The sequence below is a fragment of the Aspergillus stella-maris genome (assembly GCF_047715825.1).
Source record: "Aspergillus stella-maris strain CBS 113639 unplaced genomic scaffold BDV14scaffold_54, whole genome shotgun sequence".
NCBI lineage: Eukaryota > Fungi > Ascomycota > Eurotiomycetes > Eurotiales > Aspergillaceae > Aspergillus > Aspergillus stella-maris.
Genome location: NW_027396848.1, coordinates 162777 through 175259, shown reverse-complemented (window position 1 = coordinate 175259; position 12483 = coordinate 162777). Strand labels below are relative to the sequence as shown.

The window sequence follows — 12483 nt, the reverse complement described above, 5'->3', positions numbered from 1 at the left end:
AGAAACCCAATTAACGGCATGTCTAGGCTCTCACAGGCTGATCACTGGAGGATTTGACAGCCGATCCCCTCGTCGACTAACAAGCCATCCATAAAACTGCTGACACCCCCGGATCCCAACTTTGTCAACCGCTGGTTCCTGCGCCGGGCCTTCCTGCAATCGATCCACCTTACGCCATGGCTGACTACGTCTCCACAAGAAAATGCTACTTTCCTAACGGGATTGAGGCGCCGACAAATGTGCCGTGCTCAGATGATGAACATACCTCATGCTGCGACTACCGCGACGTTTGCCTGTCGAACGGCCTCTGCGTAGCGACGAAGAACCAACCGTACACAATATCGCGGGGAAGCTGTACGAATCAGAACTGGGACTCGGGGTGTCCAGAATATTGTCGTATGTTGCATCTCCGTTTGAGCATGGTATCCAGCTGAAGTACCAGATGCTGACTTCCACAGGCGAGGCCAACCCAGGCGGAGGCAGCTCAATCGTCAATTATAGCTACAGAAACCGAGTCTCGACATACTGCTGCGGAACGGTCGTCAACGGCGACAACACAACAGCATGCTATGACGGCGAGTCACCATTTACAATACCCAGCGGCGAGGCAGTACCGGGCTACGCTTTACTGGGAAATGTTACCTCGCTGAATACAACGGCCGATACAGACACCGACATGTGTGTACCAGTGGTTGAAACGAATGAAGAATGCCACGAGACCGCAGTTGGCGCAGGAGTAGGGGTTCCACTGGGGTGTATCGCTCTTGCATCGATAGCATGGGCTTTATGGGAGCGGAGAAAGGGCAAGAAGGCGTTGGCTGCGGCGGTGGCGTCGCATGAGGCTGCTGCTGCTGCAAAGGCGCCTGGGACATTCGATAATGGTGTCTACGCGGAAAGAACCCAGCCCGTCTCAGAGCTAGACTCGCGAAAGCCCGTCGCAGAATTGAATGCGTAGAAGAGGGAGGTCTCTGGAACTTTAGTATGATTCGATTCGATGGCGTTGGTGCCTGTTGTTTGCACTATGTTAGCGTTCTTTTCTTAGCACTACATCTGTAACGCCAGCTATCTAGTTAGTATATATACCCAAACCACGATAATTTCCAATCCCAACCGCGCTCGCCATCGATTAAGTCTGCAAGCATTGAGACCGCGCTGCCGATCAATACCGAGAAGACTCCTCAGGCGCCCAGTCACAAAGAAAGCACGTTGAGTTGGCACCTCAGAGCCCAAAGCCCAGAGGGACGGCGTGCTCAGCCTCAGCCTCAGAGCCAATTTGGGGCCAAAATAACGTCTGCCTGACCTGTCATCGTCCAGCACGAGTCAGAACTCTCCTTGAAGCTTGGACGAATTCATATTCTCGACCCGCCCAGACCGTGGTCTTGTTTTCTTATCCCTTTTGATCTTGAGATTTAGGATATGAGTAAGGTCGAGATGGCTACTTCCACTCCAAGTCCAATGCCCACAAGCAGACGGGTTACTCGCCCGCGGTCGCGGAATGGGTGTATTACTTGCAAGTTCGTCCCCCTCCTCAATTTATTAAAGATAAGGTATTAACCAAGGCGAACAGAATCCGCCACGTTAAATGCACCGAAGAAAAACCCAGCTGCGGCACATGCACACGCTCCGGCCGAAAATGCGACGGATACGACAGCGCGTCCCAAACACAACTAAAAGCGCGAATAGCAGAGCGGCAGCGCCCACTGGAGCGAGGTACCTTCGGCGCAGACCACCGACTTGTGTTAAGGCAGGAAACACGCACCGAGCGCCGCTACGTCGACTTCTTTTACACGCGGACGTCGCATGCGTTTTCGGGGTTCTATGTTTCGAAACTCTGGAGTTATCTGATTCCGCAGTTTGGTGAGCATGAGCCGTCTGTTAGGCATGCTTTGACTGCTATTGGGGCGATTCATTCGAGGGTGCAGGTTGCGAGGGGGTGGGATGGGAATGGGGATGAGGGGGTTGATGCGTCGGCGCCGACGGAGAGGTTCGTGTTGGAGGAGTATAATAAGTCTATCTCAACGCTGGTCAAGACGTTATCTGCGAGACGGGGAGAGAGTATCGACTTAACGCTTACTACGTGCGCACTATTCGTTTGTCTCGAGATGCTGCGTAATAATCAAAAGGAGGCGCTGGACCATATTGAGGCCGGACTACGGATCATCCACAAACACGAGCAAGGTACGACGGCGCCAACATATCAAAGCGAACTATACAAGCAGCTCCGCGACCTCTTCATGCGACTTAACCTGCAGGCTTCATTCTTCGGCCGTCTTATCATCCCGCTGAAACTCACATCACCGCAATCAACAAATACACTATCCCCAGGAACGCCCTTCAACGACATGTCCGAAGCCCGCAGCACCCTCGACCAACAAATGACAAAAGCCCTCCTCTTCATTCGCTCCGTCGGCATAATGCGCGAAGCCCGCGACACAGAAACACAACTCGCCTTCGAGACCGAGCAGGAAACGCTGCGGCTAGAACTCCTCTCCTGGCGCGCATCCCACGATAAACTCCTCGCACGTGTCGGTCCCAAGATCTCACCATGCGATCTCTGTGCGTCTTATTTACTACGGATATACTACCACACCGCACGCCTCTGGGTCCTTAATGTCCTCGAACGCACAGAAGACGGGTATGACAGATACACGTCCGATTTCGAGTCACTCGTATCCTACGCAGAGGAAGTACTTAGACTCAATACCCTCCAAGCGGCGCAAGACCCCACAACCGCGCTCTTCTCACTAGAAGGTGAAATCATCGCGCCTTTATACTACGCCTCCTGTCGATGTCGACACCCCGTTATCCGCCGGCGCGCCCTAAATATCCTCTTTGCATACTCAAAGAGAGAAGGAATGTGGGATGCACAGCTATATGCTAGAGTCGCGAAACTCGTGATTGATGTCGAGGAGAGTTCGTGTTCTATCCCGCCTATAAAGGAGAGTGATATTGGGACGTTGGCGAGGATTTATGAGGAGGTTCAGCCGAAAGAACGGTTGGAGAATCCGACGAATGTGGTGCTTTATATGAAGCCGAAGGGGGTGGAGGGGCCGTGGAAGATGGTTAGTGTTAAGGTTCACTGGTAGGGCGCGGTGAGGTGAGGGATATCAAAATGGTGGAGGTATTTTGAGAGGAAAAATGTGTTTATATGCAGGGTTATCAAGTACCCTTTGAGTCTGGTTGGGCTTTTGATACCTCTTGCTTTGGTTTTATTTGATGGCTGGGCCAGATATTAGTTCTATTCTTTACTCTCTTCTCTTCTTTTGCTTTAGCATTTACATACATACCAAGGTAGGTATTTAGCTCGATGCATATCTGCTTCGCAACAAACCTCAAGATACACAGAAATACCTCATATATCGCTACCTATCTTGAGTAGTACTCTACGAAAGAACCAATCAAAACCCGTCAGCCTAACATTCTAGAAAGTCGATCAACAACGGTAACGGGTGACCTTAGGCAGCACCTTTAATCTACATTAAACTGCGTCTAAGCCATGATCTACTCAAGCCAAGAAACTTGCTGGCGCTTGACGAAGAGATCGATACATCTAATCAGGAGTCTGGTATTAGAATCGAGATAAAATACCTTAGTCTGTCACTGGGCTATCTCTATCCCTCATAGCTTAAATTTGTTGCGTCGTTCTGAGATGGCTATGTACTTTGCCAGTATACTATCAGACACCATGCGGCAAAAAGCTTGGATACTCTTGTAGGAGATCCCAATTCAACTTTTTTCTTGACTACTGACTTGTCTTAATACATGCTGGTCGATTTACCTAGATAAGAGTCAGATCCAACCGATACAAAGTGGATCTTGCGTGGGCGATGTGGATACTATGAAGAAAGCGACTGGGCCAGTTCAAGAGTGTCTTGTTTGCCACGGTGACGACTTTGGGTCTGAACTGCTGGTGTGTTGGGAATACTATTTGGCTGAGATGGTACATATATTCACAATGGACCGGTCAGATTCGAGAACAGCCTATATAGATAAAGATCTCGTGCAACGATGCGATGGCGGGGTCGTGGCATACCGTACAGAGTACTCTATGTATAGGCGCAGGGAAGCAAGCCATTGACCGCTGATCCGATACTTAGCGTCCTCTGATGTCCTGAGAACAGACTAATCTGATTTTTAAAAGCTTCAATGGTTGATCTGGCGGTGACAGAGACCAATCTAGATGGAAGAGTTATCTAATCGGGACTCGGGAATGGGGATGGCGGGCAGCTGGAGTGGGACAGACTGGCCCAGGCATTGATGCTGTACAACCAGAGTATTTCCCCGATTCTATATAAGACTGATCCCTCTCGATCTCCTTCATCTTCATCTCAACTCCCCCAAGGAAACCCTCCACCATGGCCGCCGCAACAGCCAAACGCCCCGAAATCATTGACCTCGCACGCACCCTCAACCACGTGCCCATGTGCGAGGACTACGAGAAGATGGTTTCTGGCATGATGTAATTTTCCATACCTAACATCCCTTATCCCAATACCCAGGTCGTATACTAACAGGAACAGGTACAACCCCCTCCTCCCCAAACTCTCCGAAGCGCGGCACCGCTGCCGCGGCGTCGCAACAGACTACAACAACCTCGACACCAAGAAAATCTCATACGAGGATATCAGTGAGAAACGCATGGAATTGCTCAAAGAGGTCGTTGGGTCTGTAGGCGCGGGGACATTCATCGAGCCGCCTTTTTGGCCGGATTACGGGTGTAATGTTAAGATTGGGAAGGAGTGTTTTGTTAACTTTAAGTATGCCTACCTTCATTCCCAACCCTACTTACCCTATTGGTATAGCTAATGCTAATATGAACGTAGTTTCACGGCCCTAGATACATCCCTCATCGTCATCGGGGACAGAGTCCAACTCGGTCCAAACGTAAGCATATACACAGCCGGGCACGACACAAGTGTCCTGTCTCGCCGAAAATTCGTCGAATTCGGGCATCCCGTGTTCATAGGCGACGACTGCTGGATTGGCGGGGGTGTTATCATCTTGCCTGGAGTGACGATTGGCGAGGGGTGCACGGTTGGTGCGGGGAGCGTGGTTACCAAGGATATTCCGCCTTTTTCGGTCGCCGTGGGGAGTCCTTGTAAGGTTTTGAAGAGGATTCAGTCTGTGGAGGAGGAGATGAGTGACCCCAATAATCTGTATAGGGATTTGCCGGAGAAGTCGGGGTAGAAACAGAGAAAAGGGCTGTTTATGGGGTTATGGATGGCTAGGTGTTCTACAGTCGGGTAGAAACTGGTCACTTTGGATAAGAGAAAACATAGTTTCAATCACCGAAAAGAAAAGGAGTGGTTTGGAGCCACAGATTTTTCAAAATGGCACTTGGAAATCCTCTGATAGAAAGTAAAAGTAGCCCTAAGTAGTACTACATAGTTAATCCAAAAACATCATATTGACAACCATTTGCACACCTACGGCTATATATTACCATCCATCCAACGCCAAAGAGAGCATCTCATTTGTGTGCTAACTATTTACTCATCCAGTGCTGATTCTTAGCCCCCAGACTCAGCCGCAGCCAACGCATCACCCACCATACAGCATGATAGGACAACTGCTGCCTTCTGCCTAAACTGCGGGGTTAAGCTTGACTTCTGGAAGAACCAGCTATCCCTTCTCAATTCTCCAGTCTTTAGTATCCAACACCGACCATATATCACCCAAAATGGCCCGCCAAAACCCAGTCCCACTTACCTACATCGGCCGCGAAGAAAACCTCGAAGAGCTCGAAGATCGAGAAGCGCGGAAACGAGAGCAAAAGTCGCAAAGGACATCAAGAGAGGAATCGCCGACGCGTATATTCAGCGCTGAAGAAGAACGGGCGGATCTGGCAGCTGGGCGAAGACCTACTCGTCGTGACGGTGGCAGTCGAAGCAGAAGCAGAAGCAGAGATAATAGTCGAATCCGCCTCCGCGCAAGACGCGACTCACTCTCTATCTCGCCTCCTTTTCGACGACGGTATCGCTCGCCTTCGCCGCCGAGGTTGGAGTGTTTTACTTCTCACTCTGAGCTGTTTTCTACACTTACCTCGAAACCAGAGGCCAGTGGCAAGGATGCAGTTGAGACTCGGGACAGATACATCCTCCTAACGCCCTTCATGCGCGAAACATACATTACATCGCACCCAGCTTCAAAGTATGACTTTAGCACCTGGTTACCGCTTCTAGCTCTCGGTGTTCCAGAGACATGGTATGCGTTCGGTGTTTCGGAGCAGCCGATTCAGTTGTCGACGAAACAGCCGCTTCTTGCGCCGCAAAACGTCAGTCTCCTCCCGCAAAAAGAGGCCGGGCCTGTTGGGTTACGGGTTCCGAGGATTGTTGCTGGTGCTGCATTACTCCCACCCCCACCAACTCCAATACCCGTGAACAAAGACCCATTCGACGACAATGATACCCCCGTCAAAAACGAGGACGGTTCAAAGCCTCGCAGAGACCTGGTCTACCTCTCCATTCAGTCGACAATATCCGGCACAGGAACGCACCGCCTAGATCGATATTCGTATTCCTCACCGGATAGAAACGGTCTGCCTGATCTAGCGGGAAGTTCGATTACGGGCCAGAATATATACCGTGTTGTACGCGCAGGATCGAGAGAGGAGGCTGCGGCACAGGCGTTTTATGTGGCTGGTGGGAATAAATGGAGTACGCTTTTTACGTGTGCGGTTATTGATGAGGGGAGGGGGTCGGGGCGGGTGGTTGTTTGTGATGAGGATGTTTATAGACGGGTTGGTTCTGTAGAAGAACTAGGTGGTAGTGGTGGTGGGGGAGAGAAGGGGAGTAGGATGAAGGTTTTCTATTGACGTCTTCACAACTAGGTATAACATAGTAACAAGCATGTAACGTAACCTGTCCGCAATGAATTGAGTATATACAGAGTACCCTCCTCGCCCTCCCCTTCCTACAAGGGTAGTATATACAGTACGCCAATGCCATATATCTATATCTCCCCCTCAAAATTTATCCCTAAACGTACTTCCCAAATCACCCCACCTCAAATTCCCAAAGACAACCTTCGTCCCGGGAATCGTAGCTTCAATATTCTCCGGACTCCCCTCTGTCGCATTACATGGCCCTGAGTCCCCGCCGTCAAGCCACTGCATGTACTCGCCCGCATCATTCCAAATGGACATAGCAAGAACCATTCCTCGTCCCAGTGGCTCTCCCATCCCCGCCATTCCGCCAAAGGAGTCGAACCAGCTTGACGTTGCAGCACAAAGGCGGTCACTTAGTAATGTTGTCGAGGTATTGCTTGACCCGATGGGGATAAGAGCGTTGTGGATGAGTCGGCCTTGCTGGATGTAGAGTCTTCGAATAGAGACTAGATCACCGGTTGTCGAGTTATCTGATGTCAGGAACTGCGTTACGACTGTGAAGGGTTGAGTCGTATCAACCGCAAACCCTCCCTCGATTTCAATATCATCCCGCCCATAAAACTCTTGATCACCAAGGGCATAAGGATTAAACCCACACCCCCACTTATCACAAATACTATCGTTTTCCCCTGTAGGCCCGTTACATTCTTCGTCGGTCGTGCACTCATACACCCCCTGCCCAGTTCCATCCCCCGATACATCCCCAGGTTCATAAAGACAAGCGTGCGGCGTGAACCCCGTCGCCCTCGAGTTTCCCTCCCAGATGTCCATCTCATGGCAACATGCTCCGTTCCCCTTTACATTGCCTGCACCGTTTATCCACGGCGTAACGTAGCATTGTGCGTCGCAGTAGCCTGTTCCGTACGTTGCGCCTGCTGGGTTATATTTGTTGGCTCCACCGGTGGGGGACATGGATGAGAGGTATAGAGCGCCGTTCATACCGCAGGGGAGGAGGGAGACGTCGACTGTGAATGTGAATTCTTGACCCAATAGCGAAAGAATTTCGTATTCTTGCTCTTGCTCTTGCTCTTCTGATTCGGATGAGGAAGAAGAGAGGAGATAAACCCTCGGCGAAACAGAAACAAGACTCCCATTCCCAACGTCGCGGTACTGTGTCAATGTCAATGTCTCCCCCTCCGTATGGACGCCATGAGCGATATAATCCTCAGCACTGAATCCCTCAACAACACAATTCTCAGCGCAGGATTCTTTATCCGGGCATAAAGTGTCATCAAGTGTTCCGTTTGTCACGCATGGTATATTTTCATCGCCGAATGCGTGGATATTGTGCGTTGCGGCGTCGAGGACGACGGATGTGTTAAGGGGTTTGCAGCCGGTGGAGAGGGTGCAGTGGTGGGTGATTAATTTGGGGTGGGATTCGGGGGAGCCGATCCTTTGGGCGGGGATTTGAGGGGGGAGGGTGAGGGTTAGGGTGAGGAGGAGTGGAAGGGCTTTTAGAGCTAGAGCTCGGAGTGAGAGGGGGCGAGGCATCGTGAGCGTGGGGAATCACGAGACTCTTGCTGTTTGGAATCCGTATACAGATGCAATGGCCGGACACTGATCAGTCTATTTATATTAGGTATATATGGTCAACGGACACAGTCCCTGCCCGCATCTCTACACCGGAGTGACCCCCGTCTCAGCCCACCAAATTCATTCTCCAGTGTCTTAAGTTCATATCTACGAAACAGCCACAATTGAGATCTTCAGGGCAGAGACTCAATATGCGGGGGTGCCAAGGCTTGTACCTGAATAACGTCCATGGTATGTCTCCGTGCCGAATCTGGAAGGCCGGGTAGTGTCCGTCTGGGGTAGAGTGTTGCATCTGTTAAACTGGACTTTAGCCGGTGGAAGAATGGAAAGATCGGCTGTACATCGAGAGCTGGAGTAGATTAAAACGAGAGTTTTAAGTGAATGCTGTCGATGCAGTATGTACTTTGAAGTCTAAAATCGGCGCTGATACCTAGGTTCAGATGGACCTGGAAAGAGCTGGGGCAACTGGGCAGTGTCCACGAATCCCCGTGTATCTCTCGCGCATGGGTATCTCTGCCGCTTTTCCTCTGATGCCTGGAGATTCAAAAATTGATCATGGCGATCGTCGCTACGCATGCGATGAGTTAATGCCGGGTACCGAAGGGCATTCACCTAGATCTCAACTCAAGTAGAGTGATTATTCAACTGCATTTCCCATAAATCCTCACTGCTTCCGACCTCACACTGGCATAGACTTGCGTCCATTGCGGTATCAGCTAGGTGTTGTTTCCCCATGTTGTGCATATTGCCTCTGTTGAGGTCCGTCAGCAGAACAACATCATTACTCAATCCCAGAAGATATAACCACTTACCCCTCAAAGCTCCAGGCATCAATTGTCCCAATCAGACATCCCTCATAAAATAGTCCCCTTCATGATCTGCCGATAGAACAACAAACAACATCAGTACCCAACCATTTCAATCCGAGCCCAGCCAAGATCCATATGCTTCGCTTTGCATAGCTTACTTACCCTTCGACGGCATCCAAACCCCCATCTCCGACCCCGCTCATGACGCTTCGGAGACGATCCATCTTCGAGATAATGTCGGTCGAGAGGTCATCTCTGGTATCCCTCTTGACATTGACATTGCCAGGATTGGCAGCATCTGCACTTGCACGGTCCAAGGCGCGGAATAGCGTAACTATGATCGCTTCTACCCTTCCAAGCAATGTTCTCCAAGGCGTTTTTGGCGTTGGCGTCTTCTGTGAGGGGTTTGGGGGTAACGGTGATACCGTTCTGCGCTAGATGAACTGCGATTTCCACCATGGTTCCTAGCGCGAGCTTGCTGCACGGTTTTTTGGTGCAGTCGTCCGACATTGTGCTCTGTGCTTGGTCGGAAGTGTAAGTCATAACAATCGCGGGTGAGGTTCTTGAGTGGCCACTCTTACGGATCAAGTCTATCGCAAAGGGTTCTCAAGTTTGATACCTAGTTGCTAGTTCAATGCTAGTGTCGATGTACTCAGGAGGGTATGTGTTGGTGTCAGTAGATAAGGAAAGAGAAGTGGAAAATGCAGGAGAGGAAAAGATATAGAGGATGGAAGAGAAACAAGTCAAGAGGAAGGAAGGTCAGTTTGTGTTGCATGTTTTGAAAGTTGAGTTCAAGTGAGGAGTTTCTAATTCTGTTACTGATTGAGGGCATTTAGACAGGAAACACCAGTTCTCTTGCTTGGCTTAACTTCTATGCGCTGTTCTCTATACCAATACTCGTACAAAATCCCCAGTAGCCAATGCGCTGCTCGCTCACTCTAACCTAGCAAGCAGCCAACCGCCCATCTAAACACCAAAAACCTCTTTAACGAGCATCTTCTTGTTCACTATATCCCCAAGTCAGCTTCGTTACATAAACTCTTTTAGAAAGAAAGAACAAGAAAACTTACCCTTCCCCATTGCATTCCTCGGAATCGCACCCTGCAAAACTCTCATCTCAGAAGGCAACTTATATCCCGCAAGATGATCCTTCAGCGCACGACGCATATCCATAGCGCCCCAAGGCTTCCCATTGCGGCCTGCGTTCTCGGCTTCGGGGGTCAAAACAACAATGGCGGCGACCTTTTGGCCCCATTGTTCTGATGGGAGGCCGACGACTGCTGCTTCAGATATCTGGGGCCTATATGGATATTAGCGTAAGCTTGATAGAAGGGTCAAATAGCATACAAAGAAAGCAACTCCCGCTCAACCTCCAAAGCACTAACTTTCTCGCCGCCAATCTTGATAATGTCGACGCTGCGTCGGCCTTGGATGAAGTACATTGGTCCCTTGGCCCAAGTTCCACTTGCTTCATGTCCCGTATTCTCAACATGTTGGCGAATAGCGACATCGCCTGTCTTAAACCACGATCCCTTTCCATCATCCCCGTCAACAAAAGCCTCTTTCGTAGCTACTTCGTTGGCCCAGTACTCGCGGAAGATGGTCGGGCCACGAAGCTGGATTTCTCCCTCGCGAGGATGGCCATTGGAATCGGTTTCATCGCCTGGTTGGATTATTTTATTCGTGTCTGTGTCGACGAGTCTTACTTCAACGGATGGCAAGGGCCAGCCAACGCTGCCGTCAACGCGGTCTGCAAAGTCGAGGCCGCAGCTCAGCGCCATTCCGACTTCCGTCATGCCGTAGCGTTCGAGGAGGACGTTGCCATTGCTGAGATCTTCCCAGGCTTTCTTCGTTGGTGTTGGGAGGGCCGCTGAGCCGGAGACGTTTAATCTGAGGTTTTCGGGGGATATTCCAATCTTGGCTGCTTCTTGGCCTTCAACGGGGAGACTTGGAAATGTTGAAAGAAGCCGATTGTATATCGTAGGTACTGCATTTAGGAACGTGATCTTGTCCTTTGTTCCTTCAGGGAGGAATGGCTCAGCAAGTCGCTTCCATACAGTCGTAGGATTAAACGGGAACATGAACTCGATGGCCGAGCCCGCTAGTATCGGTGTAAGAATCGCATTGACCGTCCCGTGAATATGGTGCAGCGGAAGGAGATGCAATAATCGGTCATCGGGCGTATACTTCCACGCCCGCAGAAGCGAAGCCGCCTGCGCCGCGAGGGCAGACTGTGGGATCAAAACGCCTTTCTGTTCAGAATCACGTTAGCCCTGCTCAATTCAAGATTGTAGATTGGGCAATATATACCGGTCGATTTGTCGTCCCAGACGTATAGAGCATCATCCCGCCCTCGGCCACGTGTATATCCTGCAACTCCACACCCCCGACGCCCGCTGCACCAGCCGTAATCTTCCCCCGAACATCAAGAATAGGTTCTTTCTCCAATCCCTCTTCCATTATCCGCCTCGCCATATCTCCATACTTTCCAGTAGAAACAAGCACCCCCGCCTGCGAATTATCCATAATATACTTCAGCTCGTGGACGGGAAAAGCAGTCGACAGCGGAACAGCAATTGCATCGCTAGATAGAATAGAGAGGAGCATCACTTGGTAAACCCACAATTAGCTATCATTCAATATACTTGACTTAAAGAGGGCAGGCAAGAAAACAGTACCTACGTAATCATAGCTATTCTCCGCCAGAAACGCGACTCGTTCCCCGCGGAGGACATCTCGGCCCCCGCACGACTGGGAAAGTCGTTCTTTTGAGCGGACGACATCCGCAACGAGATTGCTGTATGTGAATGATCGAAACGAGGGGTTATGGATCACGGCGAGATTCGTCGGGTCGTGGTTTTGCAGCGCGCGGAAGAGAGGGAGGTTTGGGAGGGTTGCGAGGGATCGGTGCGGAGAGAGAGGAGAGAGGCGCAGGCGCGTTCTGCATGTCTTGCAGGTTGTGAAGGGCGATATTGTTGAGCGGAAAGAGAGAAGGCCTCGTGGGGCAGATAGTATAGTCCGTTGGTGCATCGTTATCTAGATTGAGTGCATGGTCTTGTTCCTGATTCTGTGACTGTTCCTGCAGCTGGAGAAAAGTTGCGTTGATGTCATGCGTCGCTGCGATTCGGAGGTTCGAAAGGTAAGCTGGCGCAAAGAGCAATAGGATACACAAGTCAAAAAGGGGACCAGTCTCAGTCACTTATCAAAATTCCAAATCATCAAGTCAACGAAACACGTCCAAAAAAACCGACAAGA

The 12483-nt window shown here is 50.5% G+C and overlaps 6 protein-coding genes across 6 annotated transcripts; 3 read left to right on the top strand and 3 right to left on the bottom strand.

The window, feature by feature from the left end:
* The first annotated feature begins 80 nt into the window (after positions 1 to 80).
* Positions 81 to 1307, top strand: BDV14DRAFT_110921 (uncharacterized protein). Its single transcript, XM_073765675.1, has 2 exons — positions 81 to 396; positions 459 to 1307. Exons 1-2 carry the CDS (start codon positions 177 to 179, stop codon positions 953 to 955), a joined length of 717 nt encoding a protein of 238 aa, XP_073625190.1. The 5' UTR covers positions 81 to 176; the 3' UTR covers positions 956 to 1307.
* A 148-nt stretch (positions 1308 to 1455) lies between these two features.
* Positions 1456 to 3086, top strand: BDV14DRAFT_191754 (Zn(II)2Cys6 transcription factor; the record flags this gene model as incomplete). Its single annotated transcript, XM_073771530.1, has 2 exons — positions 1456 to 1514; positions 1568 to 3086. The coding sequence occupies 2 exons, from the start codon at positions 1456 to 1458 to the stop codon at positions 3084 to 3086; spliced, it is 1578 nt and encodes a 525-aa protein (XP_073625189.1).
* Positions 3087 to 5526: 2440 nt separating this feature from the next.
* On the top strand, positions 5527 to 7184 carry BDV14DRAFT_110902 (uncharacterized protein). The gene has a single exon (XM_073765672.1). It carries the CDS (start codon positions 5681 to 5683, stop codon positions 6812 to 6814), a length of 1134 nt encoding a protein of 377 aa, XP_073625188.1. The 5' UTR covers positions 5527 to 5680; the 3' UTR covers positions 6815 to 7184.
* On the bottom strand, positions 6965 to 8377 carry BDV14DRAFT_210713 (concanavalin A-like lectin/glucanase domain-containing protein; the record flags this gene model as incomplete). Its single annotated transcript, XM_073775952.1, has 1 exon — positions 6965 to 8377. One exon carries the CDS (start codon positions 8375 to 8377, stop codon positions 6965 to 6967), a length of 1413 nt encoding a protein of 470 aa, XP_073625187.1.
* A 666-nt stretch (positions 8378 to 9043) lies between these two features.
* BDV14DRAFT_203042 (uncharacterized protein) lies at positions 9044 to 9738 on the bottom strand (the record flags this gene model as incomplete). Its single annotated transcript, XM_073774193.1, has 4 exons — positions 9044 to 9170; positions 9232 to 9288; positions 9391 to 9526; positions 9579 to 9738. The coding sequence occupies 4 exons, from the start codon at positions 9736 to 9738 to the stop codon at positions 9044 to 9046; spliced, it is 480 nt and encodes a 159-aa protein (XP_073625186.1).
* A 248-nt stretch (positions 9739 to 9986) lies between these two features.
* BDV14DRAFT_178932 (acetyl-CoA synthetase-like protein) lies at positions 9987 to 12474 on the bottom strand. The gene is made up of 5 exons (XM_073769660.1): positions 11907 to 12474; positions 11539 to 11837; positions 10576 to 11480; positions 10299 to 10528; positions 9987 to 10235 (listed from the first exon to the last, which is right to left on the bottom strand). The coding sequence occupies exons 1-5, from the start codon at positions 12256 to 12258 to the stop codon at positions 10195 to 10197; spliced, it is 1827 nt and encodes a 608-aa protein (XP_073625185.1). The 5' UTR covers positions 12259 to 12474; the 3' UTR covers positions 9987 to 10194.
* Positions 12475 to 12483: the final 9 nt, after the last annotated feature.